Below are 12311 nucleotides of genomic sequence, written 5' to 3'. Positions count from 1 at the left end.
CATCAGTTGTAACAGTCAAACGGCATAGTTATATGATCTTCGCTAACCTATAGTTCATCCTCTCCAGTTTTGTTTTGCATCATGTTGAAGGCTCTTTGTCCTTCTGTTCGGACTTATGGACTATCAGATTTCAAGGAAATCGCAGTATGTAAACATTGCCAGTTAAAGTCCAACGTTTTGTTTCTCCCCAGACAAAGATGAAGAGAAACTGGACCACTCCATACTGCTTCCAATTAAACAGAAGCCTTCCTCTTTATACATTAGCTTGATTGAGCACCATATTCACGGACCGATCGGCAGTGCGATATGTATGAGTGACTTTAAGCCTGCCAAGATTGTTGGCCGAGAAGAACGGGGGTCAAGGGGTCACACCTACAACGAGCATTACACAAAACAGACAAAGACTTCCGAATGTCGAGCCTCTGTCCACAGAGTCGCTTTGGTGCCTTAAAAGAGCTCCACGAAAACGCATGAAAATCCGTGATGCATATAGAAGAGTTTTACGTTCGACGAGTAGCTCTCGCAGCGGGTAAAGGTACCACCACGCTTGTATGATGCGCACTACACCAGAGGTATTTGGTGAGCAGTAACCGTTGAATCCCTATATTAGACAGTGACGAGATTGCTGTATGCAACACTAGAACGGGAGAGCGATATTACCCTTGCACGAAGGTTTCAAAGGATGTTTTGATGTCAATGTAGTTGGGGCAGCCTCGGGACCTCACTCTCAAGGTGCTGGAGATTGTTAATTTAAAAATAATGTAGCCGAAGTTGAACGGGAATGATGACTGGGATGGTCTTAGTATCCATGTTCTACAGGCCCAGTATAGCAAAACCATATAGTATGAATTATGGTGTGCTCATCAACTTGCGTTTGTCTCCCAGTTCACAGCGCGTCACACCAACACACAACGCTGCGAGATGACCTACCCGAGCCGTCGCGAAGCACTGCCGTCCTCTCCTCCATCCAAGCGGGGGAAACAGAAACAGGTCAAACGATGGAAATTAGATCTCTACTACAAGACCAACAAAACGTACATTAGCTTGAAGTCGTCCTTGCCAATCAAGTCTGCAGACGCAGATGACCTCTGACTGGTAAGCTGAGGACATGCAACAACTGACATGAGAGCTTGAAAAGTGCGTTCTTTAGGACAAGGCATTTTGCTGCCCTACCGGTGTAGGTTGTGCCTAGCGTACTCTGCCGGCATCATGTGCAGGATAAAAGTATACAATGTAAGTTAAAATCACGCATGGCTATATTCAATGTCCAAGACATCTAGCAGGAGCTATGCTCATAGTGCTGGCAAGGGTATATATGCTCACCAAGGGGAATCGTTAGTCAGGTTTATAGGAGTGAACATTGAGTTGCGGAGGCTATATCACGGGCAAGATATGAGAATTGGTTCAAAAGAAGCTTTAAAAAGAAATAAAAAAAAACAATTTCTAATATTCTCTAGTATGGGAACTTACCTAGTGCATACAATCATCAGAACATTTGTTGTCTAGTAAGTTGATCAGACTTCAAAGGCTGTTGCGTCTGAAAGTGCGGTAGAAGAACGGCAAAAGACTTAGAGATAGAACAATCAATACCGTAGAGTCTTGGACTCGGTCTGCTTCTGAAGCCGCCAGATCTCAGAGTCTATCTTCTCATTGAGCAGATGGAAGCCCCGGCAGAGATCCTCGTCCCACTGGTCATACAGGCTCACTAGGATGAACTCGGCAGCATAGTACAAGTCGTGAAGCCAGTCGCTGCAGTAGCCCAGTTTGAGCAGGTCTGCGCGCTCGCGAGCGAGTACGTTGCGGATGCTGAGCAGGTTGTCACCGGCGGAATCGTCATGATCAGACTCGTCAGAAACGTACTCTGACGGATCTGTCGCGACCGATGATATCTCTATGTTATCATCATCGAAATCATCGTCTTGCCACATCGACAAAGACGAGTCGTTGTCAGTACCATCCTCGTCGTCTTCGCCGTCCCCGTCGCTATCGCTGACAAAGTAAATCTTGCTGGCGCTCTGGTAGATGCGGCCTCCTGAGCACTTCTCAACCGTGAGCACGATGGCAGGGTCGAGGACTGCAAGCGGGGGTGATGGTAGCAAGGGCATGGTGACGGCGTCGTCCTGCAACCACGAGGGTATGATGCCAACGATTTTGTCCGGGGAGGTCTGCCACTGAGACGTTTCATCAAGATCTTCAAGATTGAACGACTCCACCGATGCAGAGGGTGAGAGTAGTGCAGAAAACTCGTCCTCGTGTTGGACGCAGAACAAAGATGTCGTGAGCTTCTTGGAGCAGGTCTGGCTCCAGTGATAGGGGCAGATGCAGAGGACGCAGTCTGCCGGATGACAGCCTTCAAAGCAGAAGCATTTCGGCTGTGGCTCCGTGGGGACAGAGTCAGAGGCCATGGTCAAATTGTAAGACATACCTGGTTTTGCGCTCGGTGTTTGGAGGCGGTTTTCTGGAACACTTTCTGTTTGGCTCGTAATAAAATCAAGGTAGTGCTTGCGAGGAAGTTCTGGTGCCTTCTAGAGGTATTGGGAACAGTCCGGCTAATCCCAATGCTGATGGTAAGTGAGTACCACTCCCAAGACAGTTCATGTAATCTGAGCAGCAGAATCGTGTTCTTTATGTAGAATTCAGGATGCATTGATCCCAACAAGGGAGACGAGATGCTTTGTTGTTACAATGCCAAGAATTTACAAGATCATTGTACCCCGATGCGGGCTTTGCAGATGGGTTGAATGGAAGGAGACTGAAGTATGCGACAAAGAAAGCTGGGACAATGAGCACCACATCGGAACAAAGTATCAATTACTGTCAGTCATGGACACCATAAGTTATTCATTAAAGCGGAAAGAAATAGTAACCATGACTGCTATATTCAGTAATACGCTAACATAACAATATTTGCATCGCTCGGTTCTGCCAGAATTATCTGTTCCCTGGAGAACACCGCTTGGACTCATTATCACACAGTCCGGCTTCTTATTCTAACACAGGCTCAACCAGTAATTATTGCTTTCAGTTCTTGTCAACGCCATTCTCAACATGACGTGCCGACTCGGCATCCTGATCGACGACCTTTTCGCTAAGCACAGGGCCGGCATCGCCCTTGGCATTCTCCATGGCGGTAAGCTGACCCATTTTGCTGGTGGACACCCACTCTGCAACAACAAGACAATGGTTAGTAGGCGTTATAATGACTGTTCTCGACGGTCTTTGTTTTTTTGCTCATCTAGAAAAGACGTAACAAAGGACAAAGAAGAACTTACTGGCTGATCTCCAGGCCGGAACACCCTCTGCAAACAGCTCGTCGACCTCCTCCAGCGAACGGCCGGTGAGCTCATGATAGCAGAAGTACGCCCAGACCAGGAAGCAGACGCTGGTGGCGGCGTAGATGAAGGCGACCTTGGCGCCCAGGGCGGCATAGGGCTCTGAGAGGAGGTAAGGGAGCGAAAACGTGGCGGCAAAGTTGGCGACGTCGGAAACGATCCAGTAGACCATGGAGGTCTTGTCGCGGAGGCTGATGTGCGAGATCTCCGAGGGCACGATCTGCATGATGGACCCAAAGGAGGAAATGTAGGCGTAGGGGAACAGAATAGACATGGCGACGATGCCCCTCTTGAGCCCGTCGGATGCAGGTTGGATGGCACCGAGAACGCCCATCATGAGCAGCGACATGGCGGACAGGGAGCCCATGCTGAGGAAGGTCTTGCGTCGTCCTAGGCGCTCGATACAGGTCATGACGGTGATGGGCCCGAGGAGCAGGACGGCCCGTTTGATCATGGTGGCTGTGAAGGCATCCATCTGTTCGATTTGGGTTATTAACATGGAGCGAAATAGTAGAAACGGGACATGGGTGATTGTCGGATGGGTGTGTGGAAGACGTACAATGTTGACCTGCGCCAAGAACACGGTGCCGTAGCTGATAGTCGATCATTGTCAGCTATCAAATATTCTTGTTCTATGTCTCAGTGTCTTGATATAACTTACTTGGAAGCAAATGACATGCCTGTCAACATGCTAGAGCACGCGGCCACGATTGCCGTAAGTGTTCGCTTCTTGTTGGTACCCTTGAACAAGTCGCTCCACCGGCCCTGCTCAACAGATTCTTCGAGAGCCTGGCGCTGCAGCTTGATCTGCTCATCGGCATTGAATTCCTTCTGAGCGCTGTTGAGATACCACAACGCGGCCCTGGCCTCCTCCTGCTTTCCCTTCCTTAGCAGCCAACGAGGGGACTCGGGAAGGAAGACGGACAACAGCAGCGCTAGTGCCGGGAAGGTGAAGATGACGGCGAAAGGAACCCTCCATGAACTGTGGTCCGGGTACTTGCTGGTAAAGTTGGTGATGATGGATGAGATGAAGTTTGCAAAAATGTCTACATTAGGGTTGTTGTGGTTAACACATCTGATCATGTCTGGTATACTTGACGCATCAGTCAGGTATATACAAATACTCACGAGAGAAGGTATACGAGGCAACCATCCTTCCTCTAATCGCACTGGGGACGAGCTCGGCCATGTACATGGGAACCAGGGCGGCCTGAATAGTGTTGTATTAGTCAGGTAGACGATTTATTGACTCGCCGACGAAGAAAAAAAAAGTCTTCAACATACCTCCATTCCGATGTGGGTCTGGAGCATCATGCGCCCGGCGAGAATTTGACCGTACGACGTGGAGGTGTAGGAAACTGCCACGCCGGACATGCAGATCGAGTTCATGAGCAAGAAGACAATCTTGCGCCCAAAGCGTTCGCTGAGCTGCGAGGCAACGACGACACCCACTGCATAAGTGATGAGTGGTATGGAGTTGAGGTAGGCCAGCTGACTGGGAGTGAGGGCGGATTTCCCTGTCGCCGGATCACGCTCTCCAAACATCTCGATGAACTCTGAAAAGGGGCAAAACTTTTTGTTAGAGATAAATCGCGACATTCACCAGCATGAGTGGAATCTTACTCGGCATGGCCTGAGTGGTGTTGAGGACACCACCCTCGAATCCATAGGAAAACACGCTGATGCCCAGGGCCAGCGCCGCAAGAAGCATGTTCGAGCTGAGATGGCTCGTGAGCATCACATTGCGATCCTTCATGAAGTGAAACATTTTGGCGATGTTTTCACGAAGGGCAACCGGTAAGAAGAGCCTGTTTTGGGATGTCGACGATTGACGTACGAGTCGCCTCCCTCACCAGACGATCGTGACGATGGACCAGAGATGGGCGGTGCTGGTGTTAATTTAAGGGGAAAAAAAAATCCTACACAAGTTGCGGAGCATTGTCAAGGAATATGTACAGATGCCCCTTGGATGCCCCGTAGTTCCAAGGAAAGCCCCGTTGCGGGGCCCCAGAATAGTTGCATAGACGAGGTCACAATTCTCCGCTCCACGAGGTCAACTTCGGGGAATGGATCCGAATATTGGAGTATTGCTAACACCCTTAGTACCGAGAGCAAAATGGTGATTTTGTGACCTGCTGGGGCTGAGCAGTGCCAAGTGGGAAGTGGATACATAAAGGTGGAAAAGGAGGCCTGTTTGGGTTGATATGTGGTAGGTACCCGAGGTTCTTAGGCTTGGTAGCGTTGTAGACACGGAATTAACTGCATCTAATTGGTTAGTAGCTTCAGAAAACAATGCTTATTGAACCATTTGACAGAAAGAAAATTCGTTCGTCCATTTAGCGTTAGATAACTATCGTCGGTATACAATATAAACGTTAGCGACACGATCGTAAAGAGACTTACTGTGCGTTGCCTGATTACTCTCCTAGATGTGCCGAGGACACAGGGGTCAGCTTGTTGGTGGAGTTTGATACCAAGGGATTAGGTCGCTCACGAACAAAATTTTGTGCCAGGTTGGAGAAGGCAATGAGCTGCATTGAAATTAAGTTATTATCGATGCGACCAATCGTCAAATATACAATAAACGTTGTCACCCGCCGCTTGATAGGATCAGACGTGACTTCATTTTCGCTCCTTTCTGTTCCAAGCGGCACCAATTCTGCATCGGGCACCATTGCCATTTGGCATGAAGGTTTTGGGGCTCAAGAACATAATGCCAATATCGAATCAGCAACTAAGCAAAGAACTGATGTCGGATTCAAGGCTTAATTCCGGCAGTACAGGATGGTACCTACCTTAGGCAGTTGTTTAGAACCTCGAATTAGTCACTAACAGGAGGACCCACCCTTCGGCGGCGTGGCAGTGTCTAACGGTCGCCCGAGTGCTGTCGTTCCATAGGCCTTGCCAGCACTAAGCAACCATAAGCGCCCCACTTTCCTGAAATGTCTGAGGGAGCTTACTGCTGAAGCGAGGCATGTACATTAGTAGGCTGCTCATTTTCTCCTTCTTTTTAAACCAGATATAAGCCAAGGAATTTATTTCTGCATTAGTTCTCATGAAGATGAGCTCGATGATACAGTGAACGACGGTCTTCACAGAACAATCTAGGGTTCGGCACTTGATCCTTGTCACTGTTCCCAGATGACATATCCGCAATATCAACGAGCAATTCTACCCAGTCGAAAATAAAACAAAGTAAGAATGTTACTATCCAGGTACCTAAATCTAGGAATCATTTTCCTCATCACTCCGAATGTCTTCGCCATCAGTCATACACATCCTCTCGAGACGAGTCGTCGCCCAGACCAGCAACAAATTTCTACGCCGGCTCTCCAAAAGAGAGATGTTGACATACTGCCCTGGAAGCGGCAGGTGCCCGGGGAAGTCCCGGAGGAAGGATCTGAGGCTATGTCAGCAGATGTTGACGGGTCCATGCCTCAAGGGAAGAGTAGCACCTGGTTGGGCGACTGGTGGGATGGTTTGAAGCTAAATCCGTTTGCAAATGATGCGACAGACGAACAACCAGAGGAGGGCGGTGGCTTTTTTGGTGGCTTGTTTGGAAGCAGCAACAAGGAGGCAAAACCACCAAAGGATAAGGAACCAAAACAGCCAAGCAAGGGTATCTTCGGTGGTCTTTTCAGCGGGGGTGACAAGTCTGAACAGGAGCCACAGTCATCGGGCAAAAGTTGGTTCAAGAACCCTTTCGGTGGTGGTAGCGACGCTGACCAGGAACCAAAGTCTTCCGGTGGAAGCTGGTTTAGGAATCCTTTCAGTTCCAGCAACAGTGATGGGGCATCAGGTGAGAGCAAATCTGTCCTGGAGAACGGGCGTTTTCTCAAAGAAAGTACTAACATTTATACACAGAGAATGCTGGCTCTCCTGTAGCAGAGCCCGCGCAGGATCCAGGCCGAGGTTTTGACGGACCTGTCGGCGTAGGCACTCAACCCATCCAGACATCAATGAGTCCTACTGTAAAATCCGCAGCCCCGGGTATAGACCCAGCTTCAACGCTACTAAATAGGCAAAGCAGGAGACGTCTCAGAAACTACGACACGAAAGAACAGAAACGGATAGACACTCTGAACCTAACAAAACAGCCCATACCCCCAAATGATCCGTCGTTGCTAGGTATAACAAATCCGGTGGAGCGTCTGAGGGCATACGACGCAAGAAGAGACAGGCAACGGCAAGAGCAGATACGCAGCGACCAAGCAATTAAAAATGGGTTGCTGGGTCAGAAGGGACCACTGTCGGCGGAAGAGAAGAAACTTCTGGATAACTACGACCAAATTGAGATGAAGAACAACGCAAAGTCGCGGATTCTGGGAATTACTGATCCAAGGAAACGATTGGTGCAATACAAACTAAGAGACAAAAACAAAAAGCCGCTAACACCGATGGAACAGCAGCGACTCGAAGAATTTGACCGTATTGAGAAGCAAAACCCAAGCTCGCGAATACTCAAGACGGCAGACCCGGCGGCCAGATTGAAGAAATACAACGATAGAGAGGCTCAAAGACAAAAGAATGCCGCAGCCAAGAACAAAAGTCAGCCTCCAAGGGGACAGCGTGGCAAGGTGGCTGTAAACTCGCCATTGGCACCGCAACAATCTACACCTAATCAGCCGCCCAAGAAGCAGCAAGTTGCCAAACCGATACAGGAAAACAAACAAATTGCAAGTCCAGCTGTCAAACAACCATCAAGGAGGGTTAGAAAAGCTCAAAGGAAAGAAGCGGCCGCCACAGCTACTGCAACTGCGGCAGCGCAGATGGCAAAGGCAGCTCCGGCCGGGACAACAACCAGTAAACAGGCAACCTCTGCGCCGGGAAATAAGGCTCCGCAAGGGCCAAACAGAAGGGAAAGGAAAGCACAGATGAAGGTATATGTGGCTGATGCCGCCAGGAAAGAAAAGGCCGCTAGAGCTGCCGAAGCCCAGAAAAGACTCCAAGAAAAGAAGTCAGCTACTTCGGTTGGAGTCGCAGCTGTTAAGACACAGTCAACTGGCAAGCCGGAGCCGATGAGTGAAAAGGAGAAAGCTAAAGCCAATGAAAATATGGCAGCATTCGCCAATTTGCCCGGACTAGTCTAGGGTTTAGTCAATCATGAAATGCATATAAATGTAAACCATAGAGCTGACAGTAATTTTAAAGATGTAAAACACCACAAGAGCCGTCATACAGGCCAAGGCGGTACCGTCGAGGAGTCCGTGTGTGAAGATGCTACCAACCAACCAAGTTGAAGAAAAAAAGAAATAATATAACAAGAGTTAAAGCCACGGCTAAAACTAATTTTCACTGCCTGCAATGGGAATTGAAGTGGGCTAATAGACGCAAGGAGACCTCCGGGAGGAGATACCTTTTGAGCCAAACCCAATCACTTAGGCTCGAGGAACCCATAAATGTACAAGCACGTTTGAAAAGTGATGTTAGAAGGAATAATGAATAAATGAATAATGATTGTTTGATCTGAGCCACATCCATCTCTCTGGTATTCAGTGCTGCAAAGGGGTCGGGGTTTTCTGGCGTGTTTTCTGAGAGTAGAGTAGAAGCAACAGCCAAGGTCCAGCGCAGATCCTGCCATGGTCAGATGCATAAGACAAGGTTCAAAACTTTTTTTCGAGGGCTCCGTATCCGAGGACGTGGAAGTCAGGATAGTGTTGGGTGTCATCTCAAGTGTAGTCAGCAGCCTGACTCGCTGGTGCTAGGGGCGGTAGGCACCTATCAGAAGCCGAATGAGGCGCTGCGGTCGCTAGCCCGGTAGCACAGTAAGCACTGAGCAGCGAAAGGTAAGCGGTGCCAACCCATTGTGGATCTCCCCGTTGCAGAAGTTTCGGCAACACGTGATACTCGCGGTGAGTGAGTAGTATGGAACCTATCTGCGCGTGGGCCGGTAGCGAACACACCTTCCCCGCATTCTTTCCCCGGATTGTCTCCCGAAAGAATTCGAGCGTCAGTTGTATGCCGATCCAGCCAATTAGTAGATGCCGACCGCAGGCCCAACGCCGTCAAATTTATCATAATGACGCCGCCTATCATGAACGAAAGCAACACGCCTCATTCGGCACCATCCGAGTCGCATTGGGTTGATCATGGTCAAGACATTAACGCAAACAACAACGATGAAGGTCGGCCAGCGAAACGGCGCAAGACGCGTCTAGCGTAAGTCGTTGGCCCCAGTCTCTTTGCTTTTCCCCGGATCCCGAACCAGAATCAAAATCTCAACGCCTCGGCTGACAACTTTTTCTTTTGAAAATTATAAGATGTCAAGAATGTCGGGATAGAAAGGTGGCCATAATTCCGTCAACCCCTCATCAATTGTGACCTCGAGTCGGCAGATGCGCAATGCGAGGATCTGTATAATTCCAAATGTCAAATACCTCGTAACTAACGCCATATTTACAGGTCCGGTGCGATTCCGTTCGCCCCGTATGTGCTCTCCTACTGATTAGACCACCTTTTTTTTCTTTTTTTTTTTGTCTGTCTAAATTTCCCGATGGTCAAGAGGCATCGGCTGAAACATTTTAATTAGGTCTGCGGTGCATGTGCCCGGCGACGATTGGGTCCTGAGCAGTGCGTTTACATAGATCCTTCGAGTGTGCACAATGATATCGACCCTCAGTACGTCAAGTCGCTCGAGGAGCGCATTGGTGAGCTGGAACGTGCTAGAGCACTATCCGTTTCAGCATCAACTCCAGCAACGCATCATCCCGCTCAGCAGACCTCGTTCAACTCCACTGGTAGCTTTGGGAACAATGCCAGCACCAGTGGGAACGGCCTGCCACCAGTCTCGCCTAATGAGCGACACCTCGCAGCGTCCCAGCTCATCCACATGCAGAGGCTAGGTCGGAGCGATGCGTCGGACCAGTCCAATCAAGGATCCGCCGGTGAGGGGGAACCGGAAGAAAATCCTGCGGCTGGAAGTGCCATGGGTGCGACCGAGACGACTCCGGCAGAGTCCGGCCGTACCGTCTTCCTTGGTCGTTCCAGCGCTGCCGCCTTCATGCGTGAGGTGCAGGAGTCTACGCGCAGACACCGACGGCTGTCGGGGAACGGTGGTGATGATGGACTTAGTCCATTGTCTGATGGCGGCACTACGACTTCGAGAAGAACGGCCGTCCGTCGGAGGGGTAAGAGAGAGCGTGAGGAACTTGCCGCTCTGTGGAACGACATCATCCTTCCGCCAAGGCGAGTTGCAGACGCACACCTTAGTAAGTACTGGGAGTCGGTCCACCCGCTTTTTCCCGTTTTGCACAAAGGTTCCTTTGTGAAATGGTATGAGAGCACATGGAATCACGATCCTTCCGAAGAATCAAAAGAGAATGAAACAGTACACGCAGTCAGGGCTGCCCATGCACGACTGAACATTGTGCTCGCTCTGGGCTGCAGCCTTGCGTCTTCTGAAGAGCCGAGTAACGCGGCCAAGAAGAGCGCAAATGTTTTCTATGAGCGCTCACGCAACTTACTACGCGACGCTGATATGGATCACGGATGCTCTATGAAGCTCGTCCAAGCACACATCCTCATCGCTCAGTACTTGCAAGCCACTGACCAGGTCAACAGCTTTTGGCTTGCCATCGGGACGGCGATCAGGGCCGCACAGGGTATCGGGGTCAACGAGGACAGCCCCACAGACAGCCAAGTTGAGAGGGAGGAGCGCCATCGGACTTGGTGGGGGTGCATTCTTATGGACCGTGTCGCTTGTATGATTCTTGGCCGACCGACAATGGTCTCATGGCGAACCGTGGTCCCAAAGCCTAAGCCGGCAGACGATGAAGCATTATCTTTCAAGCCTGGCAGCTGCCTTGCGGAGATTACGGCAGATCCGAGGTCCCAGACATACTTTTTTGTCGAGACTTTAAACCTGGCGGATATTATGGTCACTGTTCTCGAGTAAGTGACGATGAACACAACGATTGCGACCTACCAGCCTTCCAACACTGCTTGCTAACCCATTTCCGTTATTCTCTAGACACTTTTACGCCCCGTCACCCGACTCTCGGAACGCAGGACCTGAGGGAGTCAACATTTCGGATCTTCAAAAAATTCTGGAAATAGATATGAGACTGGCTCGATGGCGAAAACAACTTCCCGCACATCTGCAATTCCCCCTTCCCGCAAAAAATTCTGAACTTTGCTCGACTGTTTTTGCTAAACAGGCAGTGGTTTTGCATTGTCGTTACTTACACCTACGAATACTGCTCTTTCGACCAACCACTGTAGAGCTTTCCAATGGACAGTTCTTCGAGGCCGAAGCAGCTGGTGCCACCACGGATTTCCAACGGCAAATTCTACAGGCCTGCATCAGATCATCGGTTGCTGCAGCCCGCGAATTGATCGAGCTCATCTGGAACGGAATGGCCAGTGACGAGGGGCCGCCAACGCCTCCTTGGTGGTATTCAGTCTTCTATCTCTACACTGCTGGGACTGTCATTCTTGCCATCCTTCTCACACCAAGCCTTCGACTTGCATTTTATGATTGCTGTCGAGGAAATAGGAACGAGGAAGAACTGCTTGATGTTTCATGGGCACAATGTGTCGAGGCCTTGTCCATCTCCAAACGATCTGGCAGCGTGTTTGCAAAACGATGCCTGTGGATATTGCAAGCGGCATACGATCAAAGGGCGACGAATGACAATATGAATGCGCCAGAAGGGGCTGGTCCTGGCCGCTCTGAAGCCACTGGCTCTCAACTGGTCACCGTGTCTCGACCTCACAGCCAAAGACAGGGCGCGCAGACTGCCATCACTGGTCGGGAACCGGAAGCCAATCTCAGTGCTGGTACCGGACTCACAAACAATGCTGCTTTCCTGACGGCCAGTCAGCAATATACCGATGACCTTTTACTTCAACTTTCCTGGCCATCAGGAAACATGGACTGGCTCTACAACCTGTCTCATGGCCTCGACCACAATCATATGGATCCGGCAACGGGTGCATACAATGATGACATGATACAAGAATAATAGCCAAAAGGAGCTA

At 49.9% G+C, this 12311-nt stretch overlaps 4 protein-coding genes across 4 annotated transcripts; 2 read left to right on the top strand and 2 right to left on the bottom strand.

Annotated features, from left to right (window-relative positions):
• Window positions 1–1583: 1583 nt before the first annotated feature.
• On the bottom strand, window positions 1584–2405 carry PgNI_11295 (uncharacterized protein; the record flags this gene model as incomplete). The annotated part of the gene is made up of 1 exon (XM_031131265.1): window positions 1584–2405. The coding sequence occupies one exon, from the start codon at window positions 2403–2405 to the stop codon at window positions 1584–1586; it is 822 nt and encodes a 273-aa protein (XP_030977053.1).
• Window positions 2406–2890: 485 nt separating this feature from the next.
• Window positions 2891–5556, bottom strand: PgNI_11294 (uncharacterized protein). The gene is made up of 7 exons (XM_031131264.1): window positions 4956–5556; window positions 4617–4888; window positions 4461–4542; window positions 3994–4378; window positions 3892–3925; window positions 3273–3807; window positions 2891–3164 (listed from the first exon to the last, which is right to left on the bottom strand). The coding sequence occupies exons 1-7, from the start codon at window positions 5098–5100 to the stop codon at window positions 3022–3024; spliced, it is 1596 nt and encodes a 531-aa protein (XP_030976768.1). The 5' UTR covers window positions 5101–5556; the 3' UTR covers window positions 2891–3021.
• Window positions 5557–6533: 977 nt separating this feature from the next.
• On the top strand, window positions 6534–8892 carry PgNI_11293 (uncharacterized protein; the record flags this gene model as incomplete). Its single annotated transcript, XM_031131263.1, has 2 exons — window positions 6534–7131; window positions 7197–8892. The coding sequence occupies 2 exons, from the start codon at window positions 6534–6536 to the stop codon at window positions 8420–8422; spliced, it is 1824 nt and encodes a 607-aa protein (XP_030976794.1). The 3' UTR covers window positions 8423–8892.
• Window positions 8893–9315: 423 nt separating this feature from the next.
• PgNI_11292 (uncharacterized protein) lies at window positions 9316–12308 on the top strand. The gene is made up of 4 exons (XM_031131262.1): window positions 9316–9491; window positions 9735–9762; window positions 9862–11222; window positions 11302–12308. Exons 1-4 carry the CDS (start codon window positions 9352–9354, stop codon window positions 12293–12295), a joined length of 2523 nt encoding a protein of 840 aa, XP_030976767.1. The 5' UTR covers window positions 9316–9351; the 3' UTR covers window positions 12296–12308.
• The last annotated feature ends 3 nt before the right edge of the window (window positions 12309–12311 follow it).

Source organism: Pyricularia grisea, chromosome VI (assembly GCF_004355905.1).
Source record: "Pyricularia grisea strain NI907 chromosome VI, whole genome shotgun sequence".
Taxonomy (NCBI): domain Eukaryota; kingdom Fungi; phylum Ascomycota; class Sordariomycetes; order Magnaporthales; family Pyriculariaceae; genus Pyricularia; species Pyricularia grisea.
The sequence above is the reverse complement of the archived record's forward strand: the minus strand, read 5'-3'. Positions and strand labels throughout refer to the sequence as shown.